This window comes from Dromiciops gliroides, chromosome 4 (assembly GCF_019393635.1).
Source record: "Dromiciops gliroides isolate mDroGli1 chromosome 4, mDroGli1.pri, whole genome shotgun sequence".
Classification (NCBI taxonomy): domain Eukaryota; kingdom Metazoa; phylum Chordata; class Mammalia; order Microbiotheria; family Microbiotheriidae; genus Dromiciops; species Dromiciops gliroides.
Window position 1 is genome coordinate 44,741,210 of NC_057864.1, and position 19,527 is coordinate 44,760,736.

The 19,527-nt window shown below is 40.5% G+C and overlaps 1 protein-coding gene across 1 annotated transcript in view; it reads right to left on the bottom strand.

The window, feature by feature from the left end:
• Positions 1–19,359, bottom strand: part of SPATA1 (spermatogenesis associated 1) — a 78,025-nt gene extending 58,666 nt beyond the window's left edge. Inside the window, 3 exon segments of the mRNA XM_043962584.1 lie at positions 8,691–8,797; positions 10,541–10,741; positions 19,223–19,359. Of these exon segments, the coding sequence (XP_043818519.1) occupies positions 8,691–8,797; positions 10,541–10,582 (149 nt within the window). The 5' untranslated portion in view covers positions 10,583–10,741; positions 19,223–19,359.
• Between the last annotated feature and the right edge of the window lie 168 nt (positions 19,360–19,527).

The following is a 19,527-nucleotide window of genomic DNA, read 5'->3' on the forward strand; positions in this document are numbered from 1 at the left end:
AGTAACATTTGGAGCATCTGGAAATTCATGGGTGACGAAATCCAAGAAAGGAATCAGCAATGAGATTCATCATGGTATCAGAAGTCCATACAGAAATGCATAAAGGAAAGGTAACAAGTAGGATAACACGATAAGGTAAATTTGACTTCATATAGATCTCCGAGATTTGGTGGCACGAGACTCATGACTGAAATTACTCTGGAAGGGAATATCTATTAAAAAGAAGGGACAAGTAGACTGGGACGGTGATGATAAGATTATCTATATGTAGCTGTATAATGAGGAAGCCGAGGTTCAGAGAGGTTTTGCTTTGGCCACGGCCCCAAACTGAACTCATTCTCTTTTCCCCTAAACACCCCCCCCCTTTCCTATTTCTCTACCAGCATGTTTGTAGGCATCAGGAAACATAGTGGACAGGTGGCCATCCAGCCTCTGTTTGAACACCTCCAAGGAGGGGAGCCCCTCACCTCTCCAGCGAATCCATTCTACTTTCAGACAAATCTAATTGTTATGAAGTGTTTCCTGACATTGAACCTAAATTCATCTGTTTACAACTTCCTCCTGCTTTTCTTGGTTCTGCCTTTCAGAGCCAAGCAGGAAGTCTGGCCCATCTTCTATATTGCAACTCATTAATCAATCAATGATCATTTATTAAGCGTTACCATGTGCCAGGCACTGTGCTAAGCGCTGGTGATACAAAAAGGGGCAAAAGACAGTCCCTGCCCTCGAGAAGCTTGCCATCTAATGGGAGGAGGTAACATGCAAGCAATATATGGGATAAATTGTAATTGACAGGGGGAAAGAAACAGAATCAGGAAGAGCTGGTGAAGGCTTCCAGTAATAGAAGAGATTTGAGCTGGGACTTAAAGGAATCCAGGGCGGTCAGTAAGTGGATCAGAAGACAAAGAGAATTTCAGGCACGGGGTACAACCAGAGAAAAATACCTGGAGCAAAATGTCTTGTTTGTGGAATGGCCAGCAGACCAGTGTCATTGGATCAAAGAGTATATACGAAGGACTAAGTTGTAAGAATACTGGAAAGGCAGAAGGAGGGCAGGTTATGAAGGGTCCGAATGTCAAACAAAGAATTTTGTATTTAATTCTGGGTGCAACAGGGAGCCTGGCATGGTAGAACCTACACTTTAGGAAAATCACCTTCATAGCTGAATGGAGCATGGATTGGAGTGGGGAAAGACTTATGGCAGACAAACCCATCAGCAGGCTATTGAAATAATTCAGACAGGAGATGATGAGGGCCTGTACCAGGGTATGACAGTGCCAGAGGAGAGAAGGGGGCATATTCAAGAGATGTTGCAAAGGTGAAATCGCTAGGCCTTGACAACAGTTTGGATATTGGGGATAAGAGATAGTGAGGAGCCCAGGATGACTCCTAGATTGCAAGGAGGGACTGGGAGACTGAGGTGGCCCTTTACAGTAATAGGGAAGGTCAGGGTGGGGATGAGGAGAGTTCAGGTCAAAGACAGAGTTGCATTTTGGACTTGTCGAGTTTAAGATGTCTACTGGACATCCGGTTCAAGATGTCTGGAAGGCAGGTGGAGATGCAAGATTGGTGGTGAGCAGAGAGTTTCAGGCAGGATAGGCAGGCCTGAGAGTCATCAGCATAGAGATGATCATTAAATCCATGGAAGCTGATAAGATCACCAAGTGAAGTAGTATAGAGGGAGAAGAGAAGAGGCCCCAGGACAGAACCCCGAGGGGCACCGACACTTACAGGCAGCTAGCATGATCCCCCCTCCTCTGAGTCTTCTCTTCTCCAGGCTAAACATCCCCAATTCTTTAAACTGATCTTCATTGAAAATAGATTCCAAGCCCTTCACAATCCTGCCTGCCTTCCTCTGGACATTCTCCAGCTTATCAGTGTCCTTAAACCATGGTACCTAGAACTGAAGATGGTACTCCAAAGGAGATCTGATAAAGGCATAGCACAGTCGGACATTCACCTCCATATTCCTGAGGGCTATGCCCTTCTGAATGCCACCGAGACCACAGGAGCTTTTGGGTACCACATCAAAGTGCTGACTCACATTAGGTTTACAGTCCACTGAAACTCCTGGATCTTTTTCAAAACCATTACTGCCCTTTTATACTTGTAAAGCTGATAAGTTAATTTTGGGGGGGGTGCAACTACAAGACTACACTTATCCCTATTGAATTTAATCAAATAACCAATAATTTCACAAGACTTGTCAAGAGAAGAAACTGCCAGCCCACTTTTGATGATTCGTGTGAGCGTTAATGTACAGCCAGAAGAAGCCAGAAAGTGTGCATGAGTGTCAAGACTTGGGCAACAAACTAAGACCACAAATAGGCAAACAAGTTGTTTTCTTCAGCTTGTTATTACCATTGAAGGCAAGAGATGCAGAAGAGAAAAGTTGATTTGGGAGATAAATGGTTGGTTAAGGAGATGATGTTTGAGAGTGGAATATGAATTTCTTGATCATGGCTTAACATATTAGAAATGACAGACTCTTGGCCAAAGATAGACTACGCATAATAAAAGCTGATAAGATTATATCTGCCTGATGTCTTATAAATCTAATCAAAAGAGGTATAAATTAAAAAGGATGGGAAAGAAGGAAAATTGAATATTCACCCAGCTAGATACCAAATGTAAAAATTAGGGAAGAATCACTGTTGAGGCACCTAGAAGTTTATTGGAGGAAAAAAATCAAAGCAAGGAATCAATAAGATTCACAGTTTTAAATGTCTATACACAAATGCATGAAGTTTAAGCATTAAGAGGAACTAGAAATCCTTTAAAAAGAAGGCCAAGGGGCTAGGTGGTTCAGTGGATAAAGCACCGGCCCTGGATTCAGGAGGACCTGAGTTGAAATATGACCTCAGAAACTTGACACTTACTAGCTGTGTGACCCTGGGCAAGTCACTTAACCCTCACTGCCCTGCAAAAAAAAAAAAAAAAGGCCAAAAGTGATATTTCACAGTATAACTTAGGCCTGATGAAATGAGACCCATGGTTGGAATATAGCTCTGGAAGGGTATACCTTATTCAAAAGAAACAGAATAAGTAAAAGGGGTGGAGCTTGATAGCATCATTAAAAAGGTATATTCATAGAAGAAATCCAAGAACCAGGAGAAGGCATGGTGCAAAACTTTTGATAAAAATTCTCTCATGCTATTTTTCTGAAAAGATTGAGCTGTGGGTTAGATAAACATATAATCACATGGATTCAAAACTGATTGAATAGCTGGACTTAGTCACCAGGAATGGTTTGCCATCACACTGAAAGTAGGTGTTATGTGGAGGGCCCTCAGGGATCCAAGATTGACTGAGTGTTTTTAAACGGTGTTATCAGTGACCTGGGTAAAAGCCAAATGAGACATCATGCTTATCAAATCTTCAGATCACACAAAACTCACTACAAATCAAAAATGATACAAGAGAGCTAACGTGATCTTGACCTAATGGAATCAAGAGAGGCCTACTGACCAGGACTAGGGCTATGATGGACTTATTTTACTCTGGTTGGGTCAGCCTACATCTGGAATACTGTGTTCAGTTAAGAGAGACAGACTTTTGGATAGACACTGATGAGTTAGAGAGTGTCCAAGGGAATTCATGTCATAGGAAAATGGCTTGAAGTTACTAAGGATATTAACCTTAGGGAATAGAAGACTTGGGGATGACAAGGTGATTGTTGTCTAACTGAAGGGCTGTCAAAGGAATTAAGATTAGACTTGTTCTGTAGAGCTGTGGAAGAAAGGAAGCAGTGGGTTTGTTTTCCAATGAAAAGTTAGATGACAACTTTTTAGGTATGTTGCAGAGAGAATTCTTGGTCAGATACGACTTAAGATGAATGGCCTCTGAGCTCCGTTCCAACTGTGACATTCTGTGATCAATGGCTTTCCCTCATCCACAATAATTTTCAGGATCCAGGAATTGACTTTGTCTAATCTCTGTGTTGCCTGGACTTTTCAGAAAATTATACTCAACTTCTCACTTTTTCTCCAACATTGTTTCTGGAAAAAGATTTGTAGAAGGGATATGTCTGCCCATCCACCTCTTCCACTGGGAATTCCAGCGTCCATTATTATGAATGAATGAAAAGCATTTATTAAATACTTACTATATACAAAGCACTATGCTAAGCACTGGTTATAAACATAGAAAAGTGACAGTCCCTTCTCTCAAGGAAATCACATTCTAACAGGGTAGGCAGCACATAGAGGTTTCAGCTGAAGGGCACATGGAAAGGTCCAGTAGTCTTGGATACAGGGTCAAGGAAGATAGTTATGATCTTCTTGGTGTTATTTCCAATGATAAAACCATACTCATTTCTGATGTTGAATCACTAGACAGTGCCAAGAACTTGGGGAGCAAGACTTTTCTGAGTCTTCACAATTAAAGGCAGCCCATGATCCCCTAATGGCTCAATACAATAAATTTTTTCTATAATCACACCTTTTATCCTCTTTAACCCCTGGATGATGCTCACTCTCCGCTTCTGGATATTCCTTCCTCCCTGGGTTTTCATAAAACTACATTCCAGGTTTTCCTTCTGCCTGTCTAACTACTTCTTCTCAATGTCTTTTGTTAGATCATCATCCATGTCCTGCCCTCTAAACATGGGTATGCCCTAGGGTTCTGTCCTGGGCTCTATACTCTTCTTTCTTCCCATTCAGTGAGCCGTCTCACCAGATCCTGGTAGTCCAGTTATTAACTCTCTGTAAATGACTCCCAAATTTACACATGCAGCCCTCATCTCTCTCCCAAGCTGCAGTCTTACATCACCAACTACCTATTAAACTCTATCTACATGTGCCATAGGTTATCTCAAACTCAACATGTATAAAATGGAACTCATCATTTTTCCCCTTAATATAACCCTCCTCCAAATTTCCCTATTCTTGTCAAGGGTACTGTGATAGTAAGTTACTCACATTCACAACAGCCAAGTCATCCTTGACTCTTCATTCTCTTACTACCCATTCCATTTGTCACAGTAACCAGCTACCAAGTCTTATTCACTCTTTCTTCACAAAATCATTTGTAACCTTCCCCCTCTCTCTCTACTCGCATGACCCTCACTCTATTTCAGGGCCTCATGACCTCTCATTTGGATTATTATAACAGCTTCCTAATTGCCTTAGATTGTTCTCTCTCTCTCTCTCTCTCTCTCTCTCTCTCTCTCTCTCTCTCTCTCTCTCTCTCTCTCTCTCTCTGGCTGGACAATGAGGGTTAAGTGACTTGCCTAGGGTCACACAGCTAGTAAGTACCAAGTGTCTGAGACTGGATTTGAACTCAGATCTTCCTGAATCCAGGGCTGGTGCTTTATTCACTGCACCACCTAGCTGCTCCAGATTTTTCTTCTCTCAGATAGATCCTAAAACAGTTGCTAAATAATCTCCCTATACCACATCATTTTCCTGGTCAGCAGTTTCAGTGGCTCCCTATTGTCTCTGGAATAAAATATAAAACTCCTTTTTTTGATATTTAAAATGTATCTTTCCAGATTGGTCTCACATTATTCCCACTGTAGGTATTCCTTGGATAGGACATTCAATTAATTACCCACGTCCAAGCCAGTTGTTGCCCATGCTTCTCCCTTTTCACATTTGACAATACCTAGCTCCCTTCAAGGTTTATTTCAGGCCTTTTTGATCTCTCTAGTTGTTAGTCATCACCACTCCCCCGCTCCACAACTCCCCCCCCTCCCCCAGTCCCCTTAATCAATGTCTTTCTAGTTTGGTAGAATCTGTCAGGGCTTGTACTTTGCTAGTAGGGCTTCAAAAGGCTTCAATGGCTTATATCCATGCCAGGATAAGAAATCAGAACCCTTTAGTGGATACATTCTGTCCATGTTTCCCCCAACGTCCCCTTTCTCAAAAAGTATGATTTCCACCTCAGATTTTTCCCAGCCGCCACTGCATGCACCAATGTCTATTTGGCATAAAACTATCTGGGAGAAGCTGGAAGCTGCCTAGACTGATTTATATAGACCACAGTGGAGGCTGTTGCAAACTACAAATACATAACAACTGCTGCCAGACTTCATAGGAATCCTTATATAGTGGGCTGAACACTTCAAGTCTTTGCTTCAACTCTCAAGAAAGATGAAGGCTTACACCTTTTGTCCAGATACCATCACACAGAGATTAAGTCCCATGCTCTTTCAGCTATAATTTGGCAATTAACTGAAAATCCATTTTCTATTCTAGTGGTCACTACAAAGCAAAGTTTACCCAGAATTCAAGTTTCAGCCACAATAATGTCTGACTTTCACTGATTCTAGTAGAGCATGGGGATATCTTAACTGGTGATATCAGATAGAACACTTGGTCAGTTAAGAAAGCAGTAAAGCAGAAGACTGTGTTTAGGAGTCATCAACAATCTCCAAGCCCTGAGTCTGGCTAAAGAATTCAGCCAATAATTCTTTGCTCCACAACCCAGGTAGCCTCCCTGGAAGAAGAAATGCCACACCAGTTTTGTTAATTAGCTCTTTTTTTACTTCAACTGGGGACATGGACACAAAAAACACATATTTTTGTTGTTGTTAGGTTATTTGAAGTTGTATCTGACCCTGTGATCCCATTTGGGGTTTTCTTGGCAAAGATATTGGAGTGACTTGCCATTTCTTTCTCCAGCTCATTTGACAGATAAGGAAACTGAGGCAAACAGGGTTAAGTGACTTGCCCAGGGTCACATAGCTAGTGTCTGAGGACAGATTTAACTTCCTGATTCTTCCTATTCACTGTACCACCTAGCTGCCTGAAAGCAAAGTTTCTTAAACTGTGGGTTTCGACCCCCATATGGGGTCGAGTAACTAATGGGGGGGTGTCACAAAAAGTTTGGCAGTAAATGTTTGATTTGTATACCTATTTTATATTCCTATATGCACAGGGTTGTGTACAAATTTTTCAGGTGAAAAGGGGTGGAGAATAGAAAAAGTTTAAGAAGTCCTGCTCTAAAGCACATCTCACACTCTATATTTCATCTGTGAAAGAATATCTGAATTGTGATCTACTCCTATAGCTATGTTTCCTGTACTGTATTTTGCTTTATTTTGATTCAAGACTCTAGCTGCTCCTATGATTTCTCACTTCATCTGCAGAACTGCCTGGTTTCAACTAACAAGATGCCCCTCCCAGGATAAACTCTTTACTTCTAAACTAACCACCAAGCTGCTAAATCAAGCCTTAATTGACACTACCTCCTTTAGCCTTCCCTCCCCTCCGGTTGGATGGCAGGAGGGTGGAGCACCAAACTCCTCCCAGTGCCTTCCTTTAAGGAGGGCAATCATTGTTACTCAGCCCTGAGCATGTCGCATCTGCTTCTCAGCCTGGTTTCAGCTCCACGGAAGAAGACATCCTGTGGCTTTCCCCCACCCACCCCTTTCCTGCCTGTGTGTTGCTGCTCCCCTCCCCCCATTAGATTGTAAGTTCCATGAAGGGAGGGACTGTCTTTCCTTTTATCAACTGTATCCTCATGGCTTAGCACAATGCTTGCACATAGCAGGCATTGCTATGATTGCAAAAAATGACTATTGGACTGGATTGAATTTCAGGACATGGACAGCCTATCCACTCTTTGATCATTGTTATCTTCAGTAACCATAGATCCAACTTAATTTGGACCTATGTCTCATGTTGTTGTTGTTTATCCTTTTTCTCAAAGAGGACCAAGACATTGGGGTGATGTCATGATTTGCATTCAATTGGATTTAGGTGGGGGAAGGCTGTGCAAAGTCACCAACCTCACTCTGTCCTCCAGAGTCATCTGGGTCCACTGGTGATTATCTATATCTATCTATCTATCTATCTGTACAACTGAAGATAACCCTGGATATTTAAGGCAACTGGGATTAAGTGACTTTCCCATGGTCACACAGCTCATGTCTGAGGTGAGATTTGAAATCAGGTCCTCCCAAGTTAAGGGCCAGTGTTCCATCCACTGTACCATCGATGTCTCATAGAATTTCCTCAGTGGCCCCAAGTGCCTGCCACTACCCCAGGTTTAACACCAGCTACAGTGGATAAATACTCATCCTCGCCCTGTTTAAAGGTGAAGTACTCAGCACTAGTTGAGAGACCAAGGAAGGCTCAGTGGGTTCCAAAGTAAGTGCTGGAGGTAAACTTCACTTGTCACTACCTTGTGAGAGCTCCATCTACCTATCTATGAGTGTGGTATACTTCCCAGGAAAAATGCAAGCTTCTTGAAGGTCAGGGGCTATTTGTTTTTGTTTTGGTTGTTTCATATCCTTAATGCTTACTTAGCACTTAACAAATAATTAATGTTTAAAGAATCGAAAAAAATTTAACTGGCTTGATTAATGTTCATTGGTCTTCAGATGTTCTTAAGTGATTAACCTCTTAAATGTTTCACCACAGCAGCCCATCAAGGAGAAATTTATTGTCTGGGTTGTAGCACTATGAAAAGAACACCACCACTTCCTATGGCTCATGCCATACAGTTAAGCCAGGGACAAAGTCCAGACCATGGCAGGAGGTAGCCCACTTCCATTCTTAACTGAATGAAATTTTAGGAAAGGAAAAGGAAAGGGGAAGAGAAAAGGGAAAGGGGTAAAAGAAAGAAGAAAGGGGAAACAGGGAAACAGGGAAAGGGAAGGGGAAGAGAAAGGGAAAGGAAAGGAAAGGGAAAGACAATAAATCCCTTCAATGAACATATTTCTACATGACTTTCAAAATACTTGCCTTATAAATCCAGCTGAAATAAATTTACTGACTACTTCTATTGAAATGGTATTTAGCTTATAGTTCCATGATCCTTCAGGGACATAAAAAACATGAAGTTCCACCAACTGAATAAATTGAGAAGAGTTTGTCAGATAAAGGTATCTTAAACATTGAAAACACTTGAAATTATATTTAAATAAAACAAGTATGAATGTTGAAGAACTGAGATAATAATCAAAAGATCTGACATAAATATGTAATTTTCCAAACACAGACATCCTTTGAGCTAAATGGAAATAAAAAATGAAGAACTTTTAAAAAGTGTCCACATTATAAAGGGATTTTAACTACATGAAATTAAGATAATCCCCAACTCTCAAATGGTGCAAACTACAAAGATTGAAAGTTTCTTGTTTCAGACATTGGAACACATTTATTCAAATTAGCAATGTTACAAACAGTGGTTAGACTTACATATCTACGAACAACAGTCAATTTAACCCAAACACTACCTGAAATGGTACTATACTTTGGCTAAGTTATGGGTTGAAAAATCTCTAGAGTAGGAGTAGTTAACCCTTGATTTGTGGACTATCAAAGGGTTCACGGATAGATTTCAGAGGGCCTGTAAATTTAAAAAGTAATATTTTGATAACTGTATTTCAATATAATTGGTTTCCTTTGTAATCCTATGTATGTCCTTTTATGCATTTTGAAACATTATTCTGAGAAGTTCATCAGCTCTACCAGACTGGCAAAGGTGGTGCAGGATACACACACACACACACACACACACACACACACACACACACACACACACACAAACACACACACACACACAGAGTTAAGAACTCCTGCTCTAGAGGGCTGGGAATTTAAACATTTATGGCATTGTTTCTATGGGCAAATGGGTCCCCTGAATTGGAACGACTTATAAATGTTCTTCCTTTACCTTTAATCACTCAAGAAGAAAAGAAAATTTAGTAATTCCATAAACCTATATTGACCTTAATTTTGAGTATGTGGAAAAAAGTACACAGGAAAAGGAACTGAGGGTACCTTGGGGGAAAAGGTCATATAGAAGAAAAGAGTCTCAAAAGTAGCTTAAGGGACAATTATTGCTCTCCAGGGCACTTGAGAGAGCCCACTTTCATCCCTAGAACTGCAGATAGGGGTATTTAAAAGTTAAGTGGTGCCCATTAATACTCCTCCTTATTATGCCTATATTTCTATTGGTGTTTTGTTATGGCATAGTATGCATTTTGCTATGATATACTACTTATGACTATACATTGTATGCTATCTTGTGAAAAGATAGGATATTAAAATTACTATAAAACAATAATTCTTTAAAAAAAGACAAGTCTAATAGCAAGATTTTCATATGCCATACAGTGAAAATCAAAACATTTTTCAAGATTATTACCTAAGTACTAAAATTTTCAAAACCTTCAAATTTTGATTTGTACATAATTTCATATTTTTCTAGTAGTATTTGTTAATATTGTCCATGAGATAAAACCATGTTAAATGAAATAAATATGTGACACAAACACTTTTTCTAAATTAAATTAATTGCTCTAATACATTTGATGACAGTTGTGGCCAAATCCAAAATAAGTGTGTCTTATTATTTACAATATGTTCTATAAATGAATAGATAACCACTACAAGGAAACTATAGTTAATTCATACATCTTTGTAACTCAGAAGCAATTTTATATTGTAAATGAACAATATCAATTTTTCTGTGATAAGTTATCACAGACTATTTACATAATTTGTACTTGTCTTTAAAAAAAACACTGATTTAGACAAATGTTGACAAGCAGGTTTAAAAGGTTTTTCATATAAAAAGAATTTTTTACCTCAGATGAAGAAGGTCGACTTGGATTGAATGACGTAGTCATTGATGCCTGAGTAAGGTAATAATTACTTGGGATTGCTTCTTGGCACTCTTATTTTTCATTTAAGCATTACTTAATGGTAGGGGTCACAATACAGATCCTCTAGTAGACTTAATGATAGCATTCCATTCATCTTTTGTAGTCAAGTTATGTAAATGCCAGCTAAAAAGAAAAAAAAATGGAAGAAATTATAAAGAAGATGAATACAGAGAAGCCTGGAAAGGTTTACATAAACTGATACAAAGTAAGTACAGCCAAGAAAACCATATACACAATAACTACAAAAATGTAAACGTTTTCAACAACCACAACCACAAGACAATAAGAAATGAGTAATACAAAATTAGAAAGAACAAGCTTGATCTCAAAGAAGAGATAAATGAAGAAACCCATCCCACATTCCTTTGCAGAGATTGGAGGATAGGCCTACATTTGCATACATATTATATACATATATTGTCATTTTCAATATATTGACCACTTTTGCTGATTTTTATCTTCTCTCTCTTTTTAAATTTTTAAAAAAATATATGGCATGGGGGGCAGCTAGGTGTCGCAGTGGATAGAGCACCGGCCCTGGAGTCAGGAGTACCTGAGGTCAAATCCGGCCTCAGACACTTAACAATTACTAGCTGTGTGACCCTGGGCAAGTCACTTAACCCCAACTGCATCACTAATATATATATATATATATGGCTCTCTGGAACAGGTAAGTCGAAAAGATATAGAAAGAAATTCAAAACAAAAGATATTAATAAAATTATTTTAAAATAAAACTTTAAGGAACAGATTTTAAAGTTGGTTTAAAAGTAGAACTTTAGAATGAAGAAAAATAATCTATACTAAATGAAAAGTACTTAGTGGGTAGGGCTGTCAATTCCTATAGAGGGAAAGCATGCTCTTTACAATTATCATCAAATGATCTAATAAATTCTTTTTATGAGGGCATGATCAAGAATTGATTTAATATTCAGAGAAATTCATCTCCCCTGATTTTCAGCAAACAAATGAAAATGTACAATCTTTTACTTAAAATAGATTTTGTCAGTGGAAAATTTAAGTTTGTACAGATAACTATCTGGAATGATATTATCAGAATCTCAACACATGGATTTCTCCCCAGGCACGGATTCCTTTACATCTACAAAGAATGAATGAATGTTTCAGATGGGACTAACAACCCTGAATTTTGTCAGGATATAAGATCCCAGTTAATTCATGCTCACAGATAAGTCATTTGTCATCCTCGAAGGCAGTTACCAAGTAGCACTACACTCACCCAGTGTATTATTAATGATAAAGGAACCATATGGATGATTCTAAGAAGTTCTATTATGCACTTTGAACTGCTTGTACTACATTAGAAAAGTTAGTTAAGTTCTACATAACAATACTGCTGCCACAGTGGAATAGGGGATGGCCTTAAGAATTCCATTTTAAGGAGAGTAGTGACTGATTAACTTTCTTCTTCTTCTTCTTCTTCTTCTTCTTCTTCTTCTTCTTCTTCTTCTTCTTTTTCTTCTTCTTCTTCGCAATTGGGTTTAAGTGACTTGCCCAGGGTCACACAGCTAGTAAGTGTTAAGTATCTGAGGCCGGATTTGAACTCAGGTCCTCCTGACTCCAGGGCCAGTGTTCTATCCACTGCACCACCTAGCTACCCCAATTGATTAACTTCTTGGGGTATTATACAAACTCCTGAACTTGTCTAGCTTGATGTGACATAAATCATTGTGTGAATCAACTCACATCATCTTCCTATGTTAAAGTGCAAAATGCAATCATTTAAAAATGACAAATATCGGAATGTTGGAGAAACCACAGGAAAATAGGTACCATAAATTTGTATAGCAATTAGGGAAAGTTCCCCTAAGAATTAATAAACTGGGGGCAGTTAGGTGGCGCAGTGGATAGAGCACCAGCCCTGGATTCAGAAGGACCTGAGTTCAAATCCGGCCTCAGACACTTAACACTTACTAGCTGTGTGACCCTGGGCAAGTCACTTAACCCCAGTTGCCTCACCAAAACAAAACAAAACCAAAAAAAGAATTAATAAACTATACAGACCTTTTAAAAAGCAATACCACTATTATGCCTATATCCAAAGAGAAAGGACCAACATGTAAATATATAGCATATATATCAACATAATAAACGTAAATACATAATATATACACATATTTTCTGTATATCAACTCTTTTGGTGGTGGCAAAGAGGTAGAAACTAAGTGAGCATCCATTAATTGAGGAATGAATAAAGTATGGAACATAAATGTAATGGAAATGGTGAAATGAAAGCAGGGAAGATGACAGTCAACAAACATTAATAAGCACCTCATACATGCTCCGCACCATGATAAACTCTGGGGATACAAAGAAAGGCAAAAAGCATTCCCTATTCTCAAGGAGCTCACAGTCTAACAGGGGAGACAACATGAAAATAACTACATACAAAAGATATATACCAGCATGAGGAACAGCCCCAGGAACTGTCCAGGTCTGGAGATGCAGTTTCTACCTCCCATGAGTGTCGGGCAGAATTGGGGAATTATATGAACTTGATACAGAGTTAAGAGAGCAAAGCCAAGAGAACAACTTATAATAACATTGTAAAAGTGAACAGCTTTGAAAGACCTCAGAACTCTGACCCACGCAATGACTAACAGTGACTTCAGAAGACCAATGATGAAAGATGCTGACCAACCCTAGACAGAGAGAGGAAGGACTAAATATGCAGGAGACACATTTCTGGTTGTGACCAATGTGGAAAATGGTTTTGCCTGACCATGCACATTTGTTACAACGGTTTTGTTTTTCTTTTTCTCCTGAGGGTGAAGAAGCTTGAAGAGAAAAAATGCTTGTTAATTGAAAATAAATAAGTAAATAGATAGAAAAAATGCAAGTGTTCTAAATTATAAGACCTACTAATGGCTGCCTTTTATTACAGCACCTTAATGTGTGCATAGCACTTTACATGCATTCTGTCACTGATTTTTTTTAAAACAAACCTATGAGGTAGGTTCTGTTACCTGCAATACCTGTTTTATATAGGAAGAAACTGAGCCTCACAGAGGATTAGTGGTTTACCCAGGGTCACTCAGTTAACAAGTAGCAGAGGCAAGATTTAAACACAGTTCTTTCCTAATGCTTAAGTCCAGAGCTTTTTGTTCCCTTCAAATACCAGAGGACATGTACACTGTCCACTCTGTCCTGCCTCAGTAATCATTAAAAGTATGTAACATTTCTGGGGGCAGCTAGGTGGTGCAGTGGATAAAGCACAGGCTTTGGATTCAGGAGGACCTGAATTTAAATCTGGCCTCAGACACTTGAAAGGTACTAGCTGTGTGACCCTGGACAAGTCACTTAACCCTCATTGCCCTGCAAAAAAAAAAAAGTGTATAACATTTCCATGAATGTTTGCTTTCAAAAATACTACAGAAATTTAAAACCCTAAAACGTAGAGAATCTTATATAGGATTCTTCTTGAGCAGCACAAAACATACTAATAAAAATCTACATACATAAATTATATATATATGTATATACATGTGTAATATCATTTTATCAGTCTATCAACAAGTGTTTGGATGGTTGTATAGCATGGCACTGGGCATTTGTTAATGGGAGTAAAAGAATTCAAAAACAGTTCATCTCAAATGGAAAATGCATTGAGGCATCGACAAATAGAAAATCAGTTCAAAAGTGAAATGATTATGAAATGAGGTAGATTCTGTTTTGGGAGCAGACCATGTCTGAGAGAATATCCAATAGGAGCAAATCCCATTCTGTCTTGTGTGATTTTGATTCTGTGACCTGCATGAAGCTAACAAAGAGAGCATAATCACTTCTTTTAATTGCATGGGTTTCCATGTAGAAATGGGAGTGAATAAGTCTCCATTGCATGGAGAAAGATTATATACCAAGTCATATACACTTTCAGGGGTAGAACCATAGCCCTTCTGCTTCTCTATTCTGTGGTGCACCCAAAGTATCTAAGATCCCACTGCAAAAAGAGATTTTTTTAAAAGTCTCTATTTTTTTCAGAAGATAACGAACACTGCACCATAAAGGACTTTATTTTAAAAATCAGTGAAAGGGGTAGCTAGGTGGCGCAGTAGATAGAGCACCAGCCCTGAATTCAGGAGTACCTGGGTTCAAATCCGGCCTCAGACCCTTGACACTTACTAGCTGTGTGACCCTGGGCAAGTCACTTAATCCCAATTGCCTCACCAAAAAAAAAAAATCAGTGAAAATAGAAATTCAAAATTAAGTTTGATTTCGAGTCTTCAGCTGTCATTTGATACTTCATTCATTGGAAGTGGAATCCCAAATTCACACATTGGTGAAGGGGCCTTGTGCAGCAGCCCCACCTCCCCCCACAACCCCAACCACTCACTATCCTGTTTACAACCCAGTCCTTCTAGCCATAGTCCTGGGAAGCAACTCCTGTGGAGGAGACTCGACCTGGCAATTGCTCCTACAGGGTCTGCAGCCGCAGGTACTAAAGATGCAGAAAAGGAAGTTCTTGGCACCCAAGTCCTCGGCACTGACAAACAGTTCGACATCAGAAACTAATAGAATTTTAACGGTGGAAATGACATGAAAGAAGAGGCTTCACTGTCTGCTTTGCACTAAAAAGTGCTTAACAAGTGTTTTATTGATTTTTCTTCATTCATATCCTCATTAATTTTGTTTTTCTTCATTCAAATACCAATGAAAATATGCTATGAAGTTATGCTACAGTTTCACGCTATGGTATGTGACATCATTCGTATTATAATGAGGCCCTGTAATTAACTCCTTGAGCATGACCCAAGATAGGCCAATTTTGCACCAATTTCTATGCTCCTGAGTTATTATGATTCCAATGTCATTATGACTACATGACAATAAGGAAAATTATGTCAGTATGGCTATCTTTAGCTGGTGAATACTGGATTGCTATCATTCATACTAGTTTTGTAGGTAAATTCTTAGGAACATTTGTTGAACAAATCTGTTTACTTCTTTGTGTTTTACCTTTTTAACCTAGATTGTCTAATAAGAAGTAAAGTATAGGGGCAGCTAGGTGGCGCAGTGCATAGAGCACCGGTCCTGGAGTCAGGAGTACCTGAGTTCAAATCCCACCTCAGACACTTAACACTTACTAGCTGTGTGACCCTGGGCAAGTCACTTAACCCCAACTGCCTTACCAAAAAAAACCCCCCAAAACCAGCAAAACAAACAAAAAAAGAAGTAAAGTGTGTTTTCATGATTGAAATGGGTTATAAAACAAAATACTATTACTATAACATTATACAAAACTTGAATTAAATAAAACAATAAAATTTACATTTCTGCAAAATTGTGATTAGAAAGTAATATTTCAGTGTTTTAAAAATTTACAGTAAATACACTAAGAACCAAGTAATACATCAATTCTTCAACTAATTATACTTGAAATATCTCTAACTACTCACATTTGTAAAGTAAACTTAGAGCTAGACTATCCTAAAGGATAATAGGTTATTTTCAAGTATATTCTACATAGCAATCTATACTTTTCCATGAAGGAAACGACAAGCATTGATTCAGTCTATTTTGTGGAGTCAGTTTAATCATGTCTACTGTATGGAAAACTTAATCCAGAGGTTCTTAATCTTTTGGTGTGTCATGGATTCCCCCAACTCCCTTGGTAATATATTGAAGCCTATGGTTCCCTTTGCAGAATAATGTTTTTAAATACATAAAATAAGGGGCAGCTAGGTGGCGCAGTGGATAGAGCACCGGCCCTGGATTCAGGAGGACCTGAGTTAAAATCTGACCTCAGATACTTAACAATTACTAGCTGTGTGTGTGACCCTGGGCAAGTTACTTAACTCCCATTGTCTCACCAAAAATACATACATATATAAAATAGATCAGCTCACAAAGAAAACCAATCATATTGATGAAGAAACTAAGGACCACACAGGTGAAATGACCTACTCTAGGGCACACTTAGTTTATGGCACAGTTAGGGTTAGAATCCAGGTTTCTAGCTTCCCAAGTCCAGAATTCTTTCTATTCTACTACACGGCCTCCATGACTACTGAAACTTTACTGACCACTGACTCAAATACAAATGATTAAAACTTTTCGAAGGGAAGAAAAAAGTCCATAAAAAAGGTAATTAGTGAAAAACACAGTACAAATCACCCCTCCCCTCATATACACATTAAAAGAGCAATAAAGCAATGGAGTCAGAGGCCACTGTTAGGAACCTCATTTTCTGGAAATCCTTACAGAAAGGATTCAGGGATCTTAGAAGTCAGATGCTAACTCTGGGAGGAGAAAATCCAGTTAATTATTCCCCAGAGTTATTACAAGAGTTACAAGGGAATTGTCTACGGTTTTCCCAGTCACTGTTGGGATTTTAATGGTGGGAAAGATGGGTATTACATGTGATAAAAGACACTGACAAGCTGAACAGTGGCTAAGATGGTGATCCCCAAAGTCATGCCATCCAAAAGGGGTCAGTTCAAGAAACTGGGGGTATGAAGTTTGGAGAAGAAAAGACGTCTAAGCTGGATATAGCAGTTGTTTTCAAATTTTTGAAATGCTGTCCTGGGGAAAGGGATTAAATTTGTTCTGTTTGACCAAATAGTACAAAAGCAAGGTTCTTTTTTTAGGCTTGATATAAGGAAAAGCACACTAATGCTCAATGTTTCCCAGAAGTGAAATGGCAGCCCTTGGAGAGAGTAGGCTGCTCATCCTTGGAAATCTCCAAACATAGGCTAGATACCCACTTGTCCAATGTGTTGTTGACAGTTCTTGGTCAGCTTGACTTAGATAGATTCTGGGTCCCTTCCAACTCTGACAGTTTGGGAAATAGTGGTAGTGGTGGAGGAGGCAAGATTGGGGAAACCACACTGGCTGGCCAGTGGGGAACAGTGGCTAAACTCACAGGTATTAGACAACCTGGCCTTGCCTATATGATCTTGGGCTTGCCCGATCTGGTCCTTTCCCCCATTTGTAAAGTTAAGGAAGTTGGGTTAGCTGACCTCTACGGTCCCTTCATGCTGGGAAAGCCCAGTGGTTGGTTGGTAGCAGTGTACGATGGCTAAAGTATTGGGCCTGGATTTGAATTTGGCCTCTACTACCCTACTCCCTCACCTGCAACTCTTAGCTTTCCGGACTTCTTTTACAACTTGGCTCAAATCCCACCTATTCCAGGAAGCCTCCCCCTTCTCCCCCTCCCCAGGTGCCAAATCCTTCACCCCTCAGAGCCTCTCTCATCTACTCTTTACATATCTTGTGTCTACCTAATGGATAATCTTTTGTGATTCACTATATCCCCAGAATTTAGCATAATACTTAGCATACAGCATGAGCTTAATAAATGCTTAATGACAACTTGAATTTGGCCTCTGCCATTTACTCTCTGGGTCTCAGTTTCCTCATGTGAGGGGATAGGACTGGATCAGAGTTGCCAAACACACAGACCACAACAGTCCCAGATTAAAATGTAATTGGATAGAGCACCGGCCCTGGAGTCAGGAGTACCTGAGTTCAAATTCGGCCTCAGACACTTAACACTTACTAGCTGTGTGACCCTGGGCAAGTCACTTAACTCCAATTGCCTCACTAAAAAAAAAAAAAAAAGAAAAGAAAAAAATGTAGTTGGGAAATATTTAGCAAAATAGAAATACAATAAAACAAACATAATGTTTATAAGCGGTTATCTAAGGCAACTGCAGGGATCTTTACTAATGACTTCATTCTATTTGAGTTAGATGCCACTGGCCTAGAAGACTCCTTAGGTCCCTTCTTCTTCTTGAGAATTGGGGATAAGGGACAGTAAGGGGAAGCAGTGGGGTACAGTGGGAAAAGCACCGGCTTTGTTCTCAGAGCACCTGGGTTTGAAGCTGCCCTTTGCCACTTATCCTTGGTAGGTTGTTTCCTTTTGTGAAAATGAAGGTATTGTAGTAATGACCACACACTCTCTAAGGTCTCAGGTTCCTCCTGTAGCAAAAGTATTGACTGTTTACTGAATCTTGGTCTCCATTTATGTCAAAAAGTATTGGAGTGGGGGCAGCTAGGTGGCGCAGTGGACAGAGCACAGGCTCTGGACTCAGGAGGACCTGAATTCAAACCCAGCCTCAGACACTCAACAATTACTAGATGTGTGACCCTAGGCAAGTCGCTTAACCCCAAATGCCTCACCAAAAAAAAAAAAAAGTACTGGAGTAGTGACCACTCCATTCCTGTGCCTCAGTTTCCTCTTGTGTCAAAGGGGATATTGGAGTAATGACCACTTAGTCCCTGAGGCTCAGTTTCCTCTTGTGGAAAAGGGTATTGGAGCAGTGACCACTTCGTCCCTGAGGCTCAGTTTCCCCTCATGTCAAGGAGGGTGGTGGGGTAAGGAGCACTCGGTCCCGTGCCTCAGTTTCCCCCGGTGTCAGAGGGTACTGGAGGAAGGACCGCTTACGTCCTTCGTGTGCCTCAGTTTCCCCCGAGTAAAGAAGGGGCGGCCTGGGTGGCCTCCCAGGTGGCCGCCGGTCTAAGGTCGGGGGTCCCCCCAAGTCAGTCGGCGAGTGCCCCTCCCCCTTCCCCCGGGCCGGTCTTCTGGCGGGGGAAGAGAGGGGGGGATCCCGTCTGTGGGTCAGAGTCTGCCCGGGCTCTTACCGCTCCCCTCCCTCCCGGTCGCTCGCTCGCTCTCTCAGAAGGAAGGCTCAGGGGAGGAAGAGGAGGGGGTTGGGGCTTCGAGCCAGCCGCGCACACGCGCGCGCGCTCCCGAGGCGCGCCCGGCCCCACCGTCCGCCCGCGGCCCCTTGCAGCCAGCGCGCGCAGTTCCCGGAGCGGGGTGGGGGGTGGGGGGAGCTGCCGCAGAGGAGCAGGGGCGGGGTGGAGGAGAGTCCGGGAGGGGCGGTAGCGGGTGGAGGGCCCGGCGCATGCGCGCAGCGAGGGTGGCGGTACTTGGCGGAGCACCG